Consider the following 20,541-nt stretch of genomic DNA (forward strand, 5'->3'; position numbering starts at 1 on the left):
GCGTATTCTTCCCTTTTGGGTTTCTAACTCCAGGTCTTTGCACATTTCATTATAATAATTGACTTTGTCTTCTCAAGCTGCTTTTTGAAATCTTCTGTTCAGCTCTTTTATCTTGTCATTTCTTGCATTTGCTTTAGAAAATCTTTGCTCAAGGGCAAGTTTCAGAGTCTTTTCTGACATTCATTTTGGTCTTTTCTTTGTTTCCTGTCTTTTTAATGACCTCTTGCTTTCTTCATGGATGATGTTCTTGATGTCATCCCATAATTCCTCTAGTTTTTAGTCACTGGTGTTCAGCGTATCAAATCTGTTGTTTAAATGGTCTCTAAATTCAGGAGGGATATATTCAGGGTCATATTTTCACTCTCATGGACTTGTTTTAATTGTCTTCATATTCAACTTGAACTTGCATATGAGCAATGGATGGTCTGTTCCACAGTCAGCTCCTGATCTTGTTTTGGCTGAAGATATTGAGCTTTTCCATCACCTCCTGCCACAGACATAGTCAATCAGAATTCTGTGTATTTTATCTGGCAAAATCCACATGTATAGCTGCCATTTGTGATGTTGAAAAAGGTATTTGCAATGAATAAGTCATTGTCTTGCAAACTCCTATCATGCAATCTCCAGTATTATTTCTATCACCAAAGCTATATTTTCCAACTACTGGTGATTCTTCTTTGTTTCCAACTTTTGCATTCCAATCACCAGTGATAATCAGCAAATCTTGATTGCATGTTTGGTCAATTTCAGACTGCAGAAGTTGATAAAAATCTTCAATTTTTTCACATCTTTGGCTTTGGTGGTTGGTGTGTATATTTGAATAGTAGTATTAACTGGTCTTCCTTGTAAGCATATGGATATACTATCACTGACAGCATTGTACTTCAGGATAGATCTTGAAACATTCTTTGTGATGATGAATTCCATGCCATTCCTCTTCAACCTGTCATTCCCTGTATAGTAGATCATATGGTTGTCTGATTCAAAATGGCCAAAACCGGTCCATTTCCATTCACTAATGCCTAGGATGTCACTTTTTATGCATTCCATTTCGTTTTTGATAACTTCCAATTTTCCTAGATTCATCCTTTGTACATTCCATGTTCTGATTATTAATGGATGTTTGCAGTTGTTTCTTCTCATTTTGAGTCATGCCAAGTCAGTACATGGAGGTCCAAATGCTCTACTTTATCCATATCATTAAGATTGGTTCTACATTGATGAGGCGGCTCTTTCCCAGTTGTATTTTGAGTGCCTTCCAACCTGAGGGGCTCGTCTTCCAGCATTGTATTGGACAATGTTTCAGGGCTATTTGTAAAGTTGCCCACTAATATATAGACAGTGTTTCACTGCTTTTCACAAGGTTTTCACTGGCCAATTCTTTGAGAAGTGGATGGCCTCTTCCTTCTTCCAAGTCTGTCTCAGTCTGGAAGCTGCATTGAAACTCATCCACCATGGCAACCCTGCTGGAGTTTGAAACACCGGTGGCACAGCCTCCCGCCTCACAGCAACATGCAAGCCACCACAGTATGACAACTAACAGACAAGTTTATCCCCCCTAGCTGTTCCAAACCCCTGCACTCACTTCCTGGCCTTCCCCATTACCTGTATCTAGCTGTCAGCTCTGGATTCCTGCTTCCTGCCTGAGACTCCCTCTCCCCTTACCTGTATCAAGCCATTGATCACTGGCTTCCTGCTTCCTGCATGTGGGCTCTCTCTCCCCTCTGGTGCAGGACTGACAACTGTTTCATACTGTTATAAATAGGATTGCTATGAGTCAGAACCAACTCACCAGCACCTAACAACAACAGCAGTAGAGGACATTATGATTGATGCTCATGTAAAACCTTTAGAGCTAGATCTCTCTTTACAAGTAGGTTGATAGAAGAATATGAAATAAGCCCACCCTCCTCTCTGATGACTAGTGAGGCTCTGGGGCCAAACTGATAACTGGTTCTCTCTCTTGCTTGCAAAGCCCTAAGTAAGGTCTACAGCTGTTTTGTTTCTGAGTATATGGATCTACAAACCAAGAGTGTAGAGGAACCTAAATTCTCTTTATCACACGAATCACTAGAGAATAGAATGTGTCATCAATACTCTGTTTAACAAAATAATCACATAATTTATCAGCTCTTGCTCTGTGTGGTGCTGTACAAGGTGGTAGAATAAAAAGAATGTAAGAATAATATCCCTGTGCTGGTATTTATTTCAGTATCTTTTTTGTCTTGTCTTTTGAGGAACTTGTCACCTAATTGGCAAGGTAAATCTAGAGCACAAGACATAAGATCTATGCAAAATGGTATATGTTAAATACCACATAAGAAGCATTCAGGGCTCGTTGCAGTTCTGAATCCTTAAGATATCAGGCAAAAAAGAAGAGTTAGAATTTGAATTGGACTTCAGTCAAAGAGTCTAACTTGGATTGGAATGGGGAGGTGAATGAGAAGGGAAACTGATGGTAGAGAGGAGGGTGTCACAGAGCTTTCTGAGAGCAATATATAAATCCTTGTCCTCTGCATGGTAAAAGCAGAAGATTTAAAAAAAAAAAAAAAAAATCAGGAAATATTGTTGGAAATGTAGGAAAAGGTCAGCTTTTGAAGAACTTTGAATTTGGGCCTTATTCTACCCTGCCTATCTTGAATCCCATCAGAGGTATGTGGAGATTAAAGTACCACAAGTACCTTTATCACTTGTCAGTGTGTGAAGCAATTCCTGGGTGAGATTCCAGTGAATCATAGGCCTCATGTGTCAGCTCCCCTCATAGAAAAGCTGGAAAAAAGTCTCCATGGGATGTGAATTATTCAAAAGAGGTATTTGAAAAGGATACCAAGGTGTGGTTATTGTACTTCTTACCCAGCACTGAGACTGAAGCTCACCAAAAAATAGGAAATATATAAGTTTGGAGCATTGGCAAGTTTCAAGTCGTCTTTTAAAAGTTGTCACTTCCAAGTTGCTCCTCTCCTACTCACTTCACGACAGAGTCTTTCAGCCACAGTGCCAAGGGCTTTCCACTCATTTCCACAAACTACATGCAAGGCTCCATCAAAAGCAATCATTTCTTTAGTTCATCGGATCTCTATTTACTGCACAAACATTATTGTCCTTGTGGTTTGTGCTTTGTGATTGCTTTTATGAAGACAGTGAAGAGGCAAAATATATAGATGGAAAGTTAAATTGACTTTATATCTCTAAGATTTACTGTCTTCAGAAATAGCATGTTAGCTTAATGCATTTCTGATTTCAATGTGCTTTTTAGTTCATCTTCCCTGCATATAATAATTCTTTCAGACAGTGGGCCTGTGGAAGAAAACACCATGTGTGATTTCTTTCTGGGAGTTTTGAGGAATAAAAATGCTATTTTTTTTACTAATGTATCTGAACTATCCTATAAAATATGGTTATAATATGCAAAATGTCTTTCAGTTATAGATTTCTTTTTCCTCATGTGTTTGTTGTAGGATCTGAGGGAGGAATGTGTAAAGTTGAAAACAAGAGTGTTTGATTTGGAACAACAGAATCGAACATTAAGCATCCTGTTCCAGCAGCGAGTCAGACCAGCTTCTGATCTGATCCTTCAGGTATGTGTTCATGTGCAAAACAATTTTTGCTACTAAAATACTATTGACAGTAAGCTACTCAAGTTTAAGAGTTAGCAACATCTCCATGGGTTAGGCATATTGCAACAGAACCTAGATTCTCTCTCATCTCAAGAGATGTTATTAAAATTGAATGTCTCTTAAATTTCTGACTTTTTAAAGCTATGTGCAGATAAGAAGCACATGAACAAAGAATAAACAGGTAAAAGAGACAAAGAAGGTATCCTCTAGTGAGCAGAAGGTGGGGCCATGGAATGAAGTGAGGAAATAATCGATTAATTTAGGGACCAGTATTAGTAATCTTGCATTCTGTGATAAGGAAGGAAGACTTTTGTATAATGCCAAAGTAGATTTCTTTGTTTCAACCTCTGTAATCAAAGATAGAGCTGGGGTTGGTTTTATTCTCATAGCTCTCTTCATGCAGATGTCTTCTTCACAACACAACACTTTCTACATTCTGCCTCTGTTTGTTAGAGGTTCTGTTTGCCTAAATGCTCTCACTACCCTCTTTTATTTGTTTTGCCTTCAGAGCATGGAAAAAAGTCATGGAAAGCTAAACCACTGAATCATTTTGAAGCATAGGAAAATCTGCCTTATTGAAGGGTAACACACATGCATTGTCAGAGAGAGCTGGAGGACTGATCTTTGCAGTTTTCAATTTTGGGATCTCATTAATATGTGTGTTTGTGCAAACAAGCTCCCATGAGCCTCGGTCAGAGATTTTATGAGGCTGAGCCACCAAGGGGTGCACTGAGCTTTGTAGGGCCCACGTACAATGTCCGAAGCATGTCCCATTGCTGTCTGGTCTGGGTTGGCTTAGAGAAAGTAGACCAAGGTCTTTCTCCAACTTCTGATCCTCCTAACTATGCAATCCATACTGCATCCACTATCCATGTAAGGCTATTTAAATTTAAAGTAATTAAAATTGAATTGAATTAAATTAAAATTCAGTTCCTCTGTCATACTAACCACATCTCAAATATTCAAAAGGCACATGTGGGTACCATATTTGACAGTGTATGTATGGACCATTTCCATCATTATAGAAAGTTCTACTGGATAACACACTTATGGTTGGTCAAAACTGTGCTGATAATTTACCCTCTGAACTTTAACATAAACATCCTAGGACTCCTCAAGGAAATAATGGGGAATTGCAGTTCATTCCAGAGGAAGACATTTGATAAAGCTGAACATCAAAATGTAATTTGTCCCCCAAATTAAAATAAAACAGCTCTCTGAATTACAATACAGATCTCATCTCTTAAATTAATTTCCTCTCTGCTTTATCTGTTGGAGCATAATTCATAATTTATGACTCAAAAATCATGTGGAAAAAAAATAAGTCTATCTCTATTCCACTTCTGGTCCTGACCACAATAAATGTTTGTTGTAGGGGATCATGCATCTGTAAAAGTTGTTTTTCATTTGCTCTTTCATAATCAAGATCCAATATTTTACACAGCTGTTATATATATGAATGTTTTCTGTCTTGCTTCTTTTAACTTAAGGTTTTTCTGGAACAGTGTTTAAGGATATACAGTCCCTGTTTATGAATCATGATTTCTTTCCACAGTAAACACATATGCTGTAGATATATTTAAGCTTTTTTATTGGCTAGGACAAATTTCTTAAATCCATATCCAAATGGCAAAGAATAATGTGCATGCTGATAATAGAAACTCTGTGTTAGTTACTGGGTGTTTTCAGCCAACAAAGTTCATATTCATCTCTAAATAGTCCTCATTTCCAAGAGCCATTCTAATTTAAATAATATTTATAAAAGATGTACTATTCATCAGAAGGCTGGTGGTTCAAACCCACCAGCCACTCCTCAGAAAGAAGGTTGGGCAATCTACTTCTGTAGTGATACAGCCTCGGAAACCCAAGGAGGGGTCACTATGAGTTTTAGTTACTCATAATTCTGTGACAAAGAAGGATATAAAGTGTATGCCTGTTATCTTACCATTCACAACTGCAGATGAGAAGATTGCTGCTTTTTCAGATGGTCTGTTAATTATTTGACTCATGAGTTTTAATTTTCTGAAGTTGCTTTTGGTTTTAATTGAAATACAAATGCATATCACAGAGCACCAGCTAAAATAAAAGCAATCTGAGCTGAGCTTGCTTAGCATTTATAGAAGCTCAGTAATTATTCGTTGAATGAACCAACCAAGCAGTCAATCAGTTGTCGTGGAGTGTATTCTGACTCATGGTGACCCTATGTGTGTTACAGCAGAACCATGTTCCATTGGTATTTCAAGGGCTGATTTTTTAGAAATAGTTTGCCAGACCTCTTTTCAGAGACACTTCTTAGTACCTTTAAACTTCCAGCCTTTCAGTTAGGAGTTGAGTGTATTAAAAGGAAAAATAAATGACAATTTCACTCTCCAAGCAGGGGAGTTATTTTACATAAACCTAAAGGAGCTTTCTGCCCTCATTTCTTCCTCTAAAGTTTCCCTGTCTTAAGTGGATGCTCTGGTACTATGCATACATGCTTGTCCAACCCCGTCTGGTTGCAGGTATGGGGCTGGCTGAGTGCAGCAAATCCATCAGTTCCCTGGGTCCCGGGTAGTACAAAAGCTCAGATTTCTAAGTAGTTTCCAACATGTCTTAGAAAACCATCTTAGTTGTCATCTGCAGAATATAACCTGATGACCCACTACCATCTGAAACAAGTACCTGTAGAGACGTACAGAAAGATTTTTGAACCCACTATGATTTTGGGTAGATAAATTAAGCTTTTTCATTCAATATTAGAAGAGACAATAAAATTATGAGAAACAGTCAACTGTTTGTCCCTCAAAAATACAGAATCCAATTCATGGATATTATTCAGAAAATCCTTGTATGGGGAAACAAAAGAGGGTACTTTGACAAATTCTGGGATGCTTACAAAAGATGACTGGTACATGATGAGGGTAAGAAGAAAGCATAAAAAAGCCTAATATGAAAATTAAAATCTTAAGATTGACAATAAACTTCTCTATTGATTCCAACTTCTAGAATGGTATCTCTGGAACTGTGGGTGGTAATAAATAAGATTAAGAGGGATCCCTATATTAAAATGTACAATTTGATCTAAATTCAAAAGCATTAAATAACCAGTGTAGTGCATAAAATCCAAGAGGTAGTGCTCTTAATGGGACTAGAGTCTCTAACTGACCTTATTTTAACCAGCAAGCCAAGTTAACTGATGTTCTCCATTTCTTCTTAAATGTTATTGTAGAGCAACTTCAACCCTGTTGAACTTTGGCAGCTAGTAGAGAGTTCTTTACTAAGTCTTCCATACTTCACTTACACTTGAATTGGATGTTCACCAAGAATGAGTTATGTTTGTAACTTTATGGGTTTATGTGAGTAGTGCTTGTCCTGTTGTTGTTGTTGTTGTCATGTGCCGTCGAGTCGGACCCGACTCGTAGTGACCCCTCCTTGGGTTTCCAAGGCGGTATCACTATGGAAGTAGATTGCCTGACCTTCCTTTCGAGGAGTGGTTGGTGGGCTTAAACTGCCAGCCTTCTGGTTAGCAGTCAAGTGCCTCAGGCACTATGCTACCAGAGCTCCCAGTGCTTGTCTTGGTTATTAGTAATTTTTAACTATTATATAAACCATAGGAGCTCTGTTCAACAACAACAACATATAAATAACTGGACTATGGTACAAAACAAAAATTGTTTCTATAAAACAAAGTTGAGTGCTTCAAAAGCTTCTATAAAGACAAGTCACTAAAACATGTTTGTGATCAAATTAAATAAAGGTATATAACTAAAGAATTGTGGGATGTGAAGGACTGAATTAAACATAGAGGTGTTCTGCATGTGAATTGATTCCCAAGTGGTGTTTTTTTTTTTTTTTTTTAACATATAAAATACACATGTGCTTATTTTATTATTTTAAATCTATTGTGGTTTGGATGAAAGTTTACAGAGAAGATTGGCTTCCCATTCAACACGTGATGCATTTCTTGTTTTGTGACATGAGTTGCTATTTCCTCAGTGTAACAGCGCCCTTACCACTTCCTCCCCAGATTCCCTGTTTCCATTTGTCCTTCTTCCCTTTCCCTTCCTGCCTTCTGAACTTTGTTTTTGGGCAAATGCTGTTCTTTGGTCAGATATGGTTGATATTTCTGATGATTACATTCCTCACAGGTATAAATATTCATGTTATAGGTCTGTCTGTTGTTTGGCTGAAAGGTGATCCCCAGGGGTGGATTTGTTCTAGGTTTGAAGGATGTGTAAGAGCCATAGTCTTGGGGGTTCCACCAGTATGTTTCAGACCAGTAAGTCTGGTCTTTTTTATGGTTTTGAATTTTGTACTACATTTTTCTCCCACTCTGTGCAGGAACTTCCATTGTGATCCTGATGAGAGCAGTTGATTGTAGTTACCATCTAGTTCTTCTGGTCTCAGGTTGGTAGAGGCTGTGGTTCACATGGTCCTTTGGACTAATTGTTTCTTTCCAAACCAAAATGACCAAACTCACTGTCATTGAGTCGATTCCAACTCTTAGTGACCTCTATTAAGTTTTCAAGACTGTAAATCCTTTTTTTTAAAAAAAAAATTTATTGTGATTTGGGTGCACATTTACAAAGCAGATTCATTTTACTCTCAACAATTCATGCACATTTGGTTTCATGGCCCTGATTTTAATCCCCAGCCGTAAAAAGCTCTCCTCCCATCTCCTCTCTGACTGCCCCTTCCCTGTGCCCCTGGTATCTATGCATTCCTGTCTGTCCAGCTTTCCATCTATGTGAATCTTCCCCCTCTGATGTCTATGTCTGATTGATCTAACAGGTGCATCTCCCTGGGATAGGTGGGTGCATCTCCCTGGGGCAGGTGTTCTGCTTGTAGGTCTTTCTACTGTTTGGCTGAGAGCTAATCCGTAGAAGTGAGTCCAGTTCCAGGCTCAAAGGATAACACAGAACAATAGTTTTGGGGTTCCACCAATCTCTATTCAACCAGTAATTCTGGTCATTTTTGTGGTTTTGAATTTTGTTGCACATTTTCCCTCCCACTCTATCCAGGAGATCCAATGTTGATCTCTTTCCGAGTGGTTGGCACTGGCAGCTGGGCACCATCTAGTTCTATAAATCTTTACAGATGCAGACTGCCTCATCTTTCTTTTGCAGAGCAGCTAATGTGTTCAAACCACTGACCTTTTGGTTGGCAGCCAGATTCCTTAACCATTACATCACCAGAGCTCCTTAATTGTGTCCTTATGTCTTTGATTTTTTTTTTTTTTTTTAACCTTTCTTTGCTCTGGATAGGGAAAGACAAATAGTTGCATCTTACATGGCTATTCACAAGCTTTTAAGGCCTCAGTCACTACTCACCAAAGTAGCATGTTGAACATTGTCTCTGTGGACTAGATTATGCCAATTAACCTAGATGCCCATGGAGATTATTGTACTAAACTATCAAGCCCAGTGACTCATTCTCTCAGGTGTTTGGTTATGGCTAAGAAGTGTTCATAACTTTGTACCCTGTATGCTCTACTACATATTCATAGGTATGTTTGCAGCACATATAAATACATATATAGAAATATCCTCTGCCAAACTTATATATACTCATGGATGTAATCCTGTTCTCCTTGCCACACCTGTTCAACTTGCATGTCTACCTATGTATGCACTAATAGATGATTGTTATTACCATTACTTCAGGATTATGAATATAATAGTATTTACCTTTGTTACCTTTAACACTTATGCACCTCCCAGTGTCTTCCTTTGCCCTGGTCATATTGCACTCCCTTCTTCCTTATTGCATATTGCCTTTCCCTTCACCTTAATAAATATAAATCTACTTTCTACTTAGTGATCTTCCTCTCTTCCCCTCCCATCCCTGGTAACCATCAAAGATTGTTGCTTTCTCTGTGTAATCCATTTATTATAGTGGTCTCATACAGTATTTGTCTTTTTGTGATTGACTTGTTTCACTTAGCCTAATGTCCTGAAGGTTCATCCATGTTGTGAGGTGTTTTGTGTATTCATCATTTTTCATTAACATTGCATAGTATTCCATTGTGCATATGTACCATAGTTTGTTTGTTCACTCATGTGTTAATGGGCACTTAGGCTGTTTCCATCTTTTTGTTATTGTGAATAGTGCTGCAATGAACATGAGCATGCATGTATCTATTCATGTTATGGTTCTTATTTCTTTAGGATATATATTTAGTAGTAGGATTGCTGGATCATGTGCTATTTCTATTTCCAAGTTTTTAAGGAAGTACCATACTGTTTGCCACAGTGGTTGTACCATTTTATAGACCCACCAGTAGTGTATGAGAGTTTCAGTTCATGTCCTCTGCCCATTTTTAATCAGATTGTTTGTCCTTTTGTTTTTAAAGTTTGGAAATTTTCTATAAATTTTAGAGATTAGTCCCTTGCCCTTGTGATTTTTTTTTTTCCCCCAGTCTGTAGGTTCACTTTTCACTCTTTTGGAGAAGTCTTCTGATGAGCATAAGTGTTTAATTTTTAGGAGTCCCAGTTGGCTAGCTTATCTTCTGGTGTTTGTGCATTTTTAGTAATGTTTGGTAGTTTATTTATGCTATAAATTATGACCCCTAAGCTTGCCCCTCTTTTTTCTTTGACAATCTTTATACTTTTAGGTTTTACATTTGGTCTTTGATCCATCTTGAGTTAGGTTTTGTATATGGTGTGAGGTATATATCCTGTTTCATTTTTCTGCAAATGGATATCCAATTTTGCCAGCATCATTTGTTAAAGAGACTATCATTTCCCCCTTTTAATGGATTTCCACTCTTTGTCAAGGATCAGCTGCCCATAGGTGGATAGATTAACTCTGACTTCTCAATTCCATACCATCAGTCTATGTGTCTGTCATCGTACTGGTACCAGGCTGTTTTACCATGGCTGCGTTGTAGGTTTTCGAATTGGGAAGTTTGAGGCCCCCTACTTTGTTCCTCTTCCTTAATAGTGCTTTGTTTATCTGAGGTCTCATTCTCTTCCATAGGAAGCTAATGATTGCTTTTTCCATCTCTTTAAAGTATGATGATGGTATCTGGACTGGGACTGCATTATGTCTTTCAAGTGGTTTTAAATTTTTGTTCATCTATTAAGAAAAAAAGAACAAATTGAGAAATCTTAGACAATGCATAAAGCATATATTTCATGCAAAAATAAATAAAAGACAATGAAGGACTCTAATAATAGGATCTCTAGGCAAAGAAGCAGCCCAAGGAGGGATCGCGATGAGTCAGTCTGACTTGACAGCACATAACAACAACATAGATGCACTAAAAGTGTCTTAGAAAACAACTGGTAAATTAACTCTGGCCCACAGACATGCACAATAGAAAGGAACAAGAGTTAATGGGAAATGACCCTCTCCCCTCTGCCCAAGCCCCTATCAGCTGATAACAGGAAGCTGGTGTGACTCATCCGCCTCCGGGCACAATCATCACCCATTTCTCTCCCCAAATTTCTCAGCCTTTTGTGAACATGCATAACCCCCTCTCCTGAAACCTACAAAAACTGAATTTCGATGGCATCTTGGGGAGTCAGATCTGGGTACGAAGATACCCCTACTCCTTGCATTGCCGCTTTGCAATAAATAATTTTCTCTCCCTTTAATCTCGGTGTGTAAACTGTTTTGGCCTGACTGTGTACTGGGCAGGGACCCGTGTTTGGTCCTATAACACTCTTATTTAATAAATACTTACATAGTGTTTTCCATTTAAAATTGTATTCTCCAACCTTTACAGTATTCACCAATTTAATCTCAGTTACAATCCTGACAGTTAGGAGCTATCATTACACCCATTTTAAAAATGGGAATACTTAGGCAAAGCAAGTCACCCAGCTGGTAATTGACAGGGCAAGGATGTAAATGGAAGTCTGCTTCCCTAAGCCCCTCCCCTTCACCTCTATATTATGTAAATTACAGGGAGTGTGAATGGGCTTGAAGAACATTTTCTAATTCCTCATCTAACTGACATTTTCATTAACTGGCCAGCCTGTGACCCAGATGGATCAGAGAGCTTCTGCAGTGAAACTGCAATAAGGAACCTACCATATTTACACATTTCTGAAAAACTCTTGATTTGTGGCATCGAAAATGTTTCCCTCGCCTGTGTGTTCTGCCTTTGTCTTGTTTTGGACACTTGTGTTATCATTATCTTGATATGACATTATTCTCATATTTTCAGCTTAACACAGTTTTTTCTTTTCTTTTTTTATCTGATACTTCAAAGGGTTCTAGTATTCATATTCTTAGGCCAAGATAGAAAGAAAAGGATGTTACAGTGTATATTATTCACACAAACAGTTGAAGATCTGACAACTTAGAACCAAGGTGTAAAAATTTGCTGTCACTTCTTAGAGTCTTAGAGTGCTGACTTTTTTTTTTTTTTTGCTAGTGTTTTGTTTCATATTATTACTTCAGATGACAAGATAAGCTTTTAAAATTCTACTTGTTCTTTGGATTTATTTTTTTCTCTCCTGAATTTTTATTTTCAGAATGTAAATCTATTCATGAGTCTGGTTCTCTACCTGTCTACAAGCAATAAATCCCATTCTCTGAGATTCAAAACTATGCCACCATCACTCAGGGACCTTTAAGAGACATGGCATCCTCATTGTTTCCCCATTGTTGGAGTTCATGTAGCATCAGTGAATCAGAGATTTTCCATGTAACTAATCAATTCATTGTCCTGTATGGGATATGGGATCCTAGCCATTCATGGCAGTGACAGGCCATCCACTGCAATCTCACTGATTAGGATTTCTTGTTACTTTTCATCTCAACTACATAATAATGTCCCTGAAGACAAGAAGTATGCTGTGTGTTGCTTTTCACCCAGCCACAGCGGCTGTCACTGTTTATAATAGGTATTTAACACTTGCTTGCTGATGGCTTAACACTTAACCATTGTTAGCTGCCATTGATTTGGCCCTTCCTAACCCATGGCAACCCCATGCACAACAGGACAAAACATGGCCTGGTCCTGTGCCGTATGCTATGATCAGTTATAGATCAAACCTTTGTGATCCATTGGATTTTCATTGGCCGATTTTAAGAATTAGATCACTAGGCCTTTCTTCCTAGTCTGTCTTAGTCTGGAAACTCGGCCAAAAACTGTTCAACATCACTGTAACATACAAGTCTCTACTGTCAGGCAAGTGATGGTTGTGCATGAGGTACATTGACTGGGAATTGAACCACTTTTCGCATGGAAAGTGAAAATGCTACCACTGAACCACTACTGCCTCCATAATTTTACAGTATTTTTCACAAACAGCATGCCCATGTAAATAATGTGCACAAATATATGAAAGGCAGAAATGGCAAAAATTTAGTAAAAATGCTCTGGCATAGTATGCTCAGCATACACCACACGTCTCATGATATTCCAAGATACGAATTTAGGCCTCATTCACCCTCATTCAATAGTCCAAAAAATGTTACTTTTGATCATATTTGTACAATAAAGGTATAAGCCATGGTCAAGATGTCATGGATCAATTTTGGTGGATCTCAGTCATCAGAAAATAAACAACTGAAACTGTACATTTGCTCTGGGAGGTTCATGCCCTGCCCTGGGAGTAGTACAGGTCCTTGTAGCTGACTTGCATCCAGATGCAACATACTGGAGACAGGCAGGAGGTTGGCCAGAGGGCTGCGCCTGCAGCTGCCATAGCAGAAACATGTGTTGGTCTTGCAGTGATTGGGGGCCAGTTGCCTGCATGCTCCCAGGTACAATGGTGCTAGCCCCATATGAAGCTGGGTGCCAGGACAGAACAGGTGTAGACACACAGTGCCCCAGCACTGCTAGGTCCCTAAACGGCCTGCTGGATGCATCTTGTCTAAGAGAGGAACACATAACCCCTCTGCACCCACAGCTCTCACTCCTGTCTCAAAATGTCCATGCAGGCAAGAGATACAAATGGCCCAAAGATGGCAGCCACCCAGCTGGATGCATGAGGCTGTGGCATGTTGGGCTTGCTAGACTTCATGGCCTCTCTGACCCTGTGTGTAAAAATTAGCATACTTCCTGGGCTGGGGCCAGCAGCCCTGGATAGGGCTGTTTCCAAGTTGGAAAAAGTGATTTCTTTCCACATTAGAGAAAGTGGTTTGCAGTGCAGGGAAAAATCTTGCCAGGAGAGGGGCTGCATTAGAAACTGGAGGGTAGGCTGGTGAGGGTTTGCTGTTGGGGTAAAAACCTCTACATCAACAGACACCAATAGAAAGACTTAACATTAAATCCATTGGACAGAAAAAAATATTGATATTGAGGATCAGTACAAAATAGTGGACTAGGCAGATATACAAACCATACTCTCTACAACAAAGACTCAAGAAACTAAATGAAATGGATTCAGGTGATGACCCTGGAACCTAGAGCTTCAATGGAAAGAATAAAGAAGTAGATTAAATACAAATTAAAGGAAGAGACTGAAGGAAAACAGCAAACAAGAAGGCACACAGAGTAATGAATTGCCAGCTGGCCCAGCACAGCATGGTCATTTTGAATTGTGTCGAGCAGTGTTGTGATTAGGGGAGGAACCAGATAACCAGTTCCATTTGCCCAGGATTACACTGGCACCCATATCAATGACTGGTGACCAAAGAAGTGTAGTCTCCCCCCTTACTCCACACAATATCCCAGTGAACAGAGATGTGGTCCTCTCACCCTCACCCATCTAGCAGCCAATAAAAAAACCCCAACTGCCAGTGTTATGCTCCTTTTTTTGTGTTTCTTTTTTCCCCCCTCTTCCCACCTTTTTTTTTTTGCCCCTTGTTTTTCTTATTTCTCACCCCTCTCCCTTTTTTTCTGATACCATGGAGCAACTGACAACCCCCCCCACTTCCATGATCATCAACTCCCACTTCTGCAAATGACGATGACTGCTCCCACAGAATGAGCACTGTATTCCCCACACAACTGTACTTGACAGCCAGAACTTTCACTAATACTGTAGCACTTTTTTCTCTTTTCCTCTTTCTTCTTAGTTCTTCCCTTTTCCCATTTCTTCTTTCTGTCCTTCGTCTTCCTTCCCTCTTTTTTTTTTTTTTTTGGATCCCATGGAACAGTGCATTGCCCCCACCACCTTCACATACAGCAGTGACACAACCACAGGTGGTGATGCATGATCCTGTGAAATGAGCAGTCACCTCCCATTATGTCTGCAGTCAGCAGCACCCATACCTGCCCCACCACAGTGAATGATGTGCACTCCCATGGAGCAAGTACTGCATTTCAGCTGCAGTGGTATTTGGTGGCTATCACTTGTGCTAGTACTGTGCTGTTTTCTTTTTTCTAAGTTCATAGTTCTTCCCTCTTCCCACCTTCCTTGTTGTTTTCCTTCTTTAATTTTATATTCTTTCTTCCTTTTCTTCTTTTTAAAAATTTTTATATTTTTATTTATTTATATTTTGATTCTGTGAAGCAAGCACCCTGTCCACACCATCTCCACATTCAGCAGCAGCTACCTCCACCACCTCCACAAAGCATCAGAATATGATCTGTGAAGATGGTATAACACCCTACCCCTCACCTCCACAGTCAGTGCAGCCATATTTGGGAGCTAGAACTTTTGCCAGTATTTGAACCGCTTCTTCTTCTTCTTTTTTAAATCTTTCATCTTATTTATTCCCTTCCTCTTTTTATTATTTCTCTTCTCCCCATCCTTTGTTCCCATAGATTGATATCCAGTGACCCTACCTAGCCGTACCAGCCACACATGCCATCTCACCCTCTGAGATAATGCCACCACCCAATCCAGCACCATTGTATTAACAATAAATAGCAACCAACACTTATGCTCTCAACTGAGTCTGCTTTCAGCTGGTCTACATGAGCATAATAAAAGACTCATGCCCACACTCCCACCCACTACCAAAGTCACCTGGACACAGGTGGTGAGTGCTCCAGCACAGTCAAACCAGCATCCAGAGCATTGCCTGATTATAATAAAACAAAAAGTCATGGTGAAGCAAACCAACATACAATCAAAAGATGACTACAATAACAGTACAGTGTGTAGAAAAAAGGCAACTTCAAATCACACACAGAACAGGACAAATGGCTCAAGCAAGTTACCAAAATACAAGATCAGAAAATATTCAGGAAGAAGAAATGGTATTAGAACTTCTTGATAAGTAATTCAAAACGATTAGGCTTAGGACCCTTCAACATATTAAGAAAGAGAGCTAGAAAAACAAGACAACACCAAGGAAGTAAAAATCAAGGAAAACAGACAAAACTCTGGAATTCAGGAAAACAATACAAGAAAAAATTGACAAAATAAATGGAAAATTAGAAACCATATAAAAACAGGAAATACAAATCCAGATTAACACTAAAATTTCAGAAGTAGATAATGCACAGAAGGGCAGAGAAGTAGAACTAGGTCATTGGAAAATAGAATTTTGCTAATAGATCTCTTAATACTGTCAGAGGAATAACCAGAAGAAAGAACAAAAAAAAAAAAAAAAGAAGAAGAAGAAGAAAGCATCAGACTTATGTGGGACACCATCAAGAGGAATAATTTACCTGTGAGCAGAATTCCACAAACAAAAAGAAGCACTGAAAACATTGTCAAAGATTAGTTGGGAGAAAATGTTTCCCTAATATCATGAAAGACGAGAACATATTCGTTCAAGAACCTCAGCAAACCCCAAATGGGATAGGCATCAAAAGAAAATCAGCAAGACATATCATAACCAAACTTTTAAACCAAAATCAAAGAAAGAATCTTGAAAGCAGCTCAGGAAAAACAAAAAGTTACCTACAAAAGAGAGATAAAAAGATTAAGCCCAAATTTTTCAGCAGAAACCTTGGAGACAAGAAGATAAGGAATGACATTTATAAAACCATGAAAGAAATTGCCAACCAAGAATTATGTATCCTGTAAATTTGTCCTTCAAATATGATGGCAAAATTTGGATATTTACAGATAAACAGAAATTAAGGCAATTTGTAAAAACAAGACAGCCTTATAATAAATGGTAAGGGAATCTTTCAGAGAACCAACAACATCAGACAACAACCAGAAATTAAGACACAACATCATCACCTGGAAATCAACTCAGATATAGATATGTCAAAAATAAAACAAGGCTGAAAATAGGGAACTAGAGACGCCAATTTGTACACTATGACAACTACAAAGCAAAAAGAGGAAATAAATGATGTAGTTACAGAAGTTACAAATGCAGAGGAAGTCAAGACAATATCAAGATAGAATAGGCTGTTATAAACTTGGGAAAGTAATTATAAATTATACAAGATAAACTCAAGAAAATTAATAAACCTTCTCACCTTAAGAAGAAAATCATAAAAATTCAGTAAACTCAAAACAACAATAATGGAAGAAATTATTAGAAAATCCATAAACAAAATGAACTCATCACAGAAAAATATGTGGAACAAAGGAACCATCAGCACCACATAAAACAAAACACAGTAAAATTACAAAAGTAAATTCACACCTATTGATAATTAAACTAAATGTAAAAGAATGAAATGCATCAATCAAGAGACAGTAGCAGAAAGGATAAGAAAAAATGGTCCGTCATTATGTTGACTACAAGAAACATACCTTAGACACAAAGACACAAATAAGCTAAAATTCAAAGGCTGAAAAGAAATACATATATCAAGCAAACGGCAACCAAAAAAGAAGTTGCAATATTAATATCTGTAAAGTAGACTTTAATGCAAAAATCAGCAAAAGTAACAAGGAAGAACATTATGTGATGGATAAAGGGTTAGTCCAACAAGAGGACATTAGGATAATAAATGTCTATACACCCGATGAAAGAGCCCCAAAATACGTAAATCAAACTTTAACAAAATTGAAAAGAGAAATAGACAACTCCACAGTAATAGTAGGAGACTTTGATACAACACTTTCAAAAAGGACAAAATGCTAAAAGGAAAGTCAATAATGATACAAAAGATCAAAACAATACAATCAATCAACTAGACTTGATAGGTGTGTATACAACACTCTGTCCAACAATAGCACAATATACATTCTTCTCCAGTGCACATGAAACATTCCCCAGAATAGACTTATGTGAGGCCCAACAAATCAAGCCTCAATAAATTTTGAAACATTGAAATACTATGAAGAATCTTCTTAGATACCAATGCTATGAAGTTAGAAATCAACAACAGGAAAATCAAGAAAAAACTATCAAATACATGAAAACTATAATACTCTGCTTAAAAACTACTGGGTAGTAAAAGATTTAAAAAGTGAACTAAAGGAGATTGAAAACACAATTTACCAAAATCTTTGGAGGACACAACAAAAGCAGTACTCAGAGGACAATTTATGGCAAAAAAATTCAAACATCAAAAAAGAAGAAAGAACACAAATCCATACCTTAATGCAACATCTCTGGCAATTAGGGAAAAAAAAAAAAAAACCTACAGTCACTAGAACAGGAATAATAAAGGTTTAAGCAGAAAAAAAAAAAAGAAAAAGAAACAGAAAGAACAACAAAAGAATAAATCAACAAGACTAGAAGTTGACTCTTTGAAAAGATTAATAAAACTGATAAACTATTGGTAATTTAGCAAATGAAAAGGATGCAAATAACATGAATGAGAAATTATATAGGCAATGTCACAATAAAACCAACTGAAATAAAAAGTATAAGAACAGAATTCTATGAAGATGTGTAGTCCAGCAAACTTGATAATCTAGAAGAAATGGACAAATTTCTAGAAACATACTACTCACCCAAACTAACACAATCTGAGGTAGAAATTTTGAACAAAAAAAGAAAGAAGAAAGAAAAATTTTAACACAAAAGAAGAAATTGAACAGGTCATAAAAAAAAAAAAAAATCTCCCAAGAAAAAAAGCCGTGGCCCAGATGACTTCACTGGATAATTCTATCAAACATTCAGAGAAGAGCTGACACCAGTTTTTCTCAAGCTGTTCCAGGATATGGAAATAGTTGGAATATTCAGAACTCATTCTATTAAGTAAGCGTAACTCTGATACCAAAACCAGACAGACACTACTGGAAAAGTAAGGTAAATATCCTTTAATACAAGAGCTCTGGTGGAGTAGTGTAGGAGCTTTAGTGGCATAGTGCCTAAGGCATTTGACTGCTAACCAGAAGGCTGGTGGTTCAAAGCCACCAGCCACTCCTTGGAATGAAGATTGGGCAATCTACTTCCGTAGTGATACTGCCTCAGAAACCCAAGGAGGGGTCGCTATGAGTCGGATCCAACTCGACAGCAGTGAGGTTTTTTTTGTTTGTTTGTTTGTTTGTTTTTGGTATCTTTCAATAAAATAGATGCAAAAATTCTGAACAAAATCCTAGCCAATACAATCCAACAACATATCAAAAAAATAATACATCATGACCAAGTGGGATTTATACCATGTATGCAAGGATGGTTCAACATAGAAAAACAATCAATGTGATTGTTAAATAAATAAAACACAAGAACCACAAGATCATATTAATCAATGCAGAAATGTCATTTGATAAAATCCAACACCCATTCCTGATAAAAACTCTCAGCCAAATAGGAATAGAAGGGAAATTGCCCAACATAATAAAGGGCATGTACACAAAATCAACAACCAGACAAGGATACCCTCTATCAACACTTCTATTCAATATTGTATTGGAATTCCTAGCTGGGGCAATAGGGTAAAGAAAGTGAAATAAAAATCATCCAGATTGGCAAAGAAAAAATAATACTATCTCTATTTGCAGATGACATGACCCTATACATACAAAAATCAAGAGTCACAGGAGAAAACTACAGAGACTAATTGAAAAATTTAGCAAAGTGGCAAGATACAAGATCAACACACACAAATCTGTTGGATTCCTCTACATCAACAAAGAGAACTCTGAAAAGGAAATAAGGAAAGCAGTGCCATTTACAATAGCTACCTAAAAGATAAAATATTTAGTAATAAATCAGAGTAGAGATACAAAAGCCTTTACAAAGTAAACTATGCAACACTACTAAAAGACACCAAGCGAGACCTACATAAATGGAAGAATATGCCATGTTCATGGATAGGAAGACTTAACATTGTAAACTTTACAATCCTACTCAAAGCAATCTACAGATACAATGCAATCATGATCCCAATTCCAGCATCATTCTTTAAAGAGATGGAAACACTAATATCCAAACTTAAATAAAAAGGTAAGAGACTCCAGATAAGCAAAGCAGTAATAGAGAATAAGGACAAAGTAGGGGACCTCCCATTCCATGATCTCAAAACCAGCTATATAGTCACAGTAGTCAAAACAGCCTAATATTGGTACAATGACAGACGTATAGACCAATGACAAAGGATTGAGAATCCAGAAGTAAATCTATCCACCTATGGACTGCTGATCTTTGACAAAGGTCTGAAACCCATTAAATGAAGAACAGATCATTTCTTTAACAACTAGTGCTAGCAAAATTGGATATCCATTTGAGAAAAATGAAACAGGATCCACCATATACAAAAACTAATTCAAATCGATCAAAGACGTAACAGTAAAACCTAAAATTACAAAGAATATCAAAGAAAAAATAGGGTCAAAATTAGGGTCCCTAACAAATGGAATAAAACACCATGAAACATAACTAAAAATGTGCAAACAGCAGAAGACAAACTAGATGACTTAAAAATTAAACATTATGTACATCAGAAAACTTCTCCAAAAGAATAAAATGAGAATCCTATAGAGAGGGAAAAAATTATTTGGTAATGATGTATTGTTGCTGTTGTTGTTGTTAAGTGCTGTCAAGTCATTTCCAACTCATAGCGACCCCATGCACAGCAGAACGAAACACTGCTCGATCCCGCGCCAGCCCCACAATTCCTGGTATACTTGAGCCCATCATTGCAGCCACCGTGTCAATCCATCTTGTTGAAGGCCTCCCCCTCTTGCCTCAACCCTCCACCCTACCAAGCATGACATCCTTCTCCAGGGAATGG

At 37.8% G+C, this 20,541-nt stretch overlaps 1 protein-coding gene across 1 annotated transcript in view; it reads left to right on the forward strand.

Moving 5' to 3' along the window:
* Positions 1–20,541, forward strand: part of NCKAP5 (NCK associated protein 5) — a 988,332-nt gene that overhangs the window by 780,455 nt on the left and 187,336 nt on the right. Inside the window, exon 9 of the mRNA XM_007938042.2 lies at positions 3,459–3,578. Coding sequence (XP_007936233.2) covers positions 3,459–3,578 — 120 coding nt within the window. The remainder of the gene's footprint in view (positions 1–3,458; positions 3,579–20,541) is intronic.

Source organism: Orycteropus afer, unplaced genomic scaffold (genome assembly GCF_000298275.1).
Source record: "Orycteropus afer afer isolate SDZICR_OR568_19922 unplaced genomic scaffold, OryAfe1.0 scaffold00004, whole genome shotgun sequence".
In the NCBI taxonomy this organism is placed as follows: Eukaryota; Metazoa; Chordata; class Mammalia; order Tubulidentata; family Orycteropodidae; genus Orycteropus; species Orycteropus afer.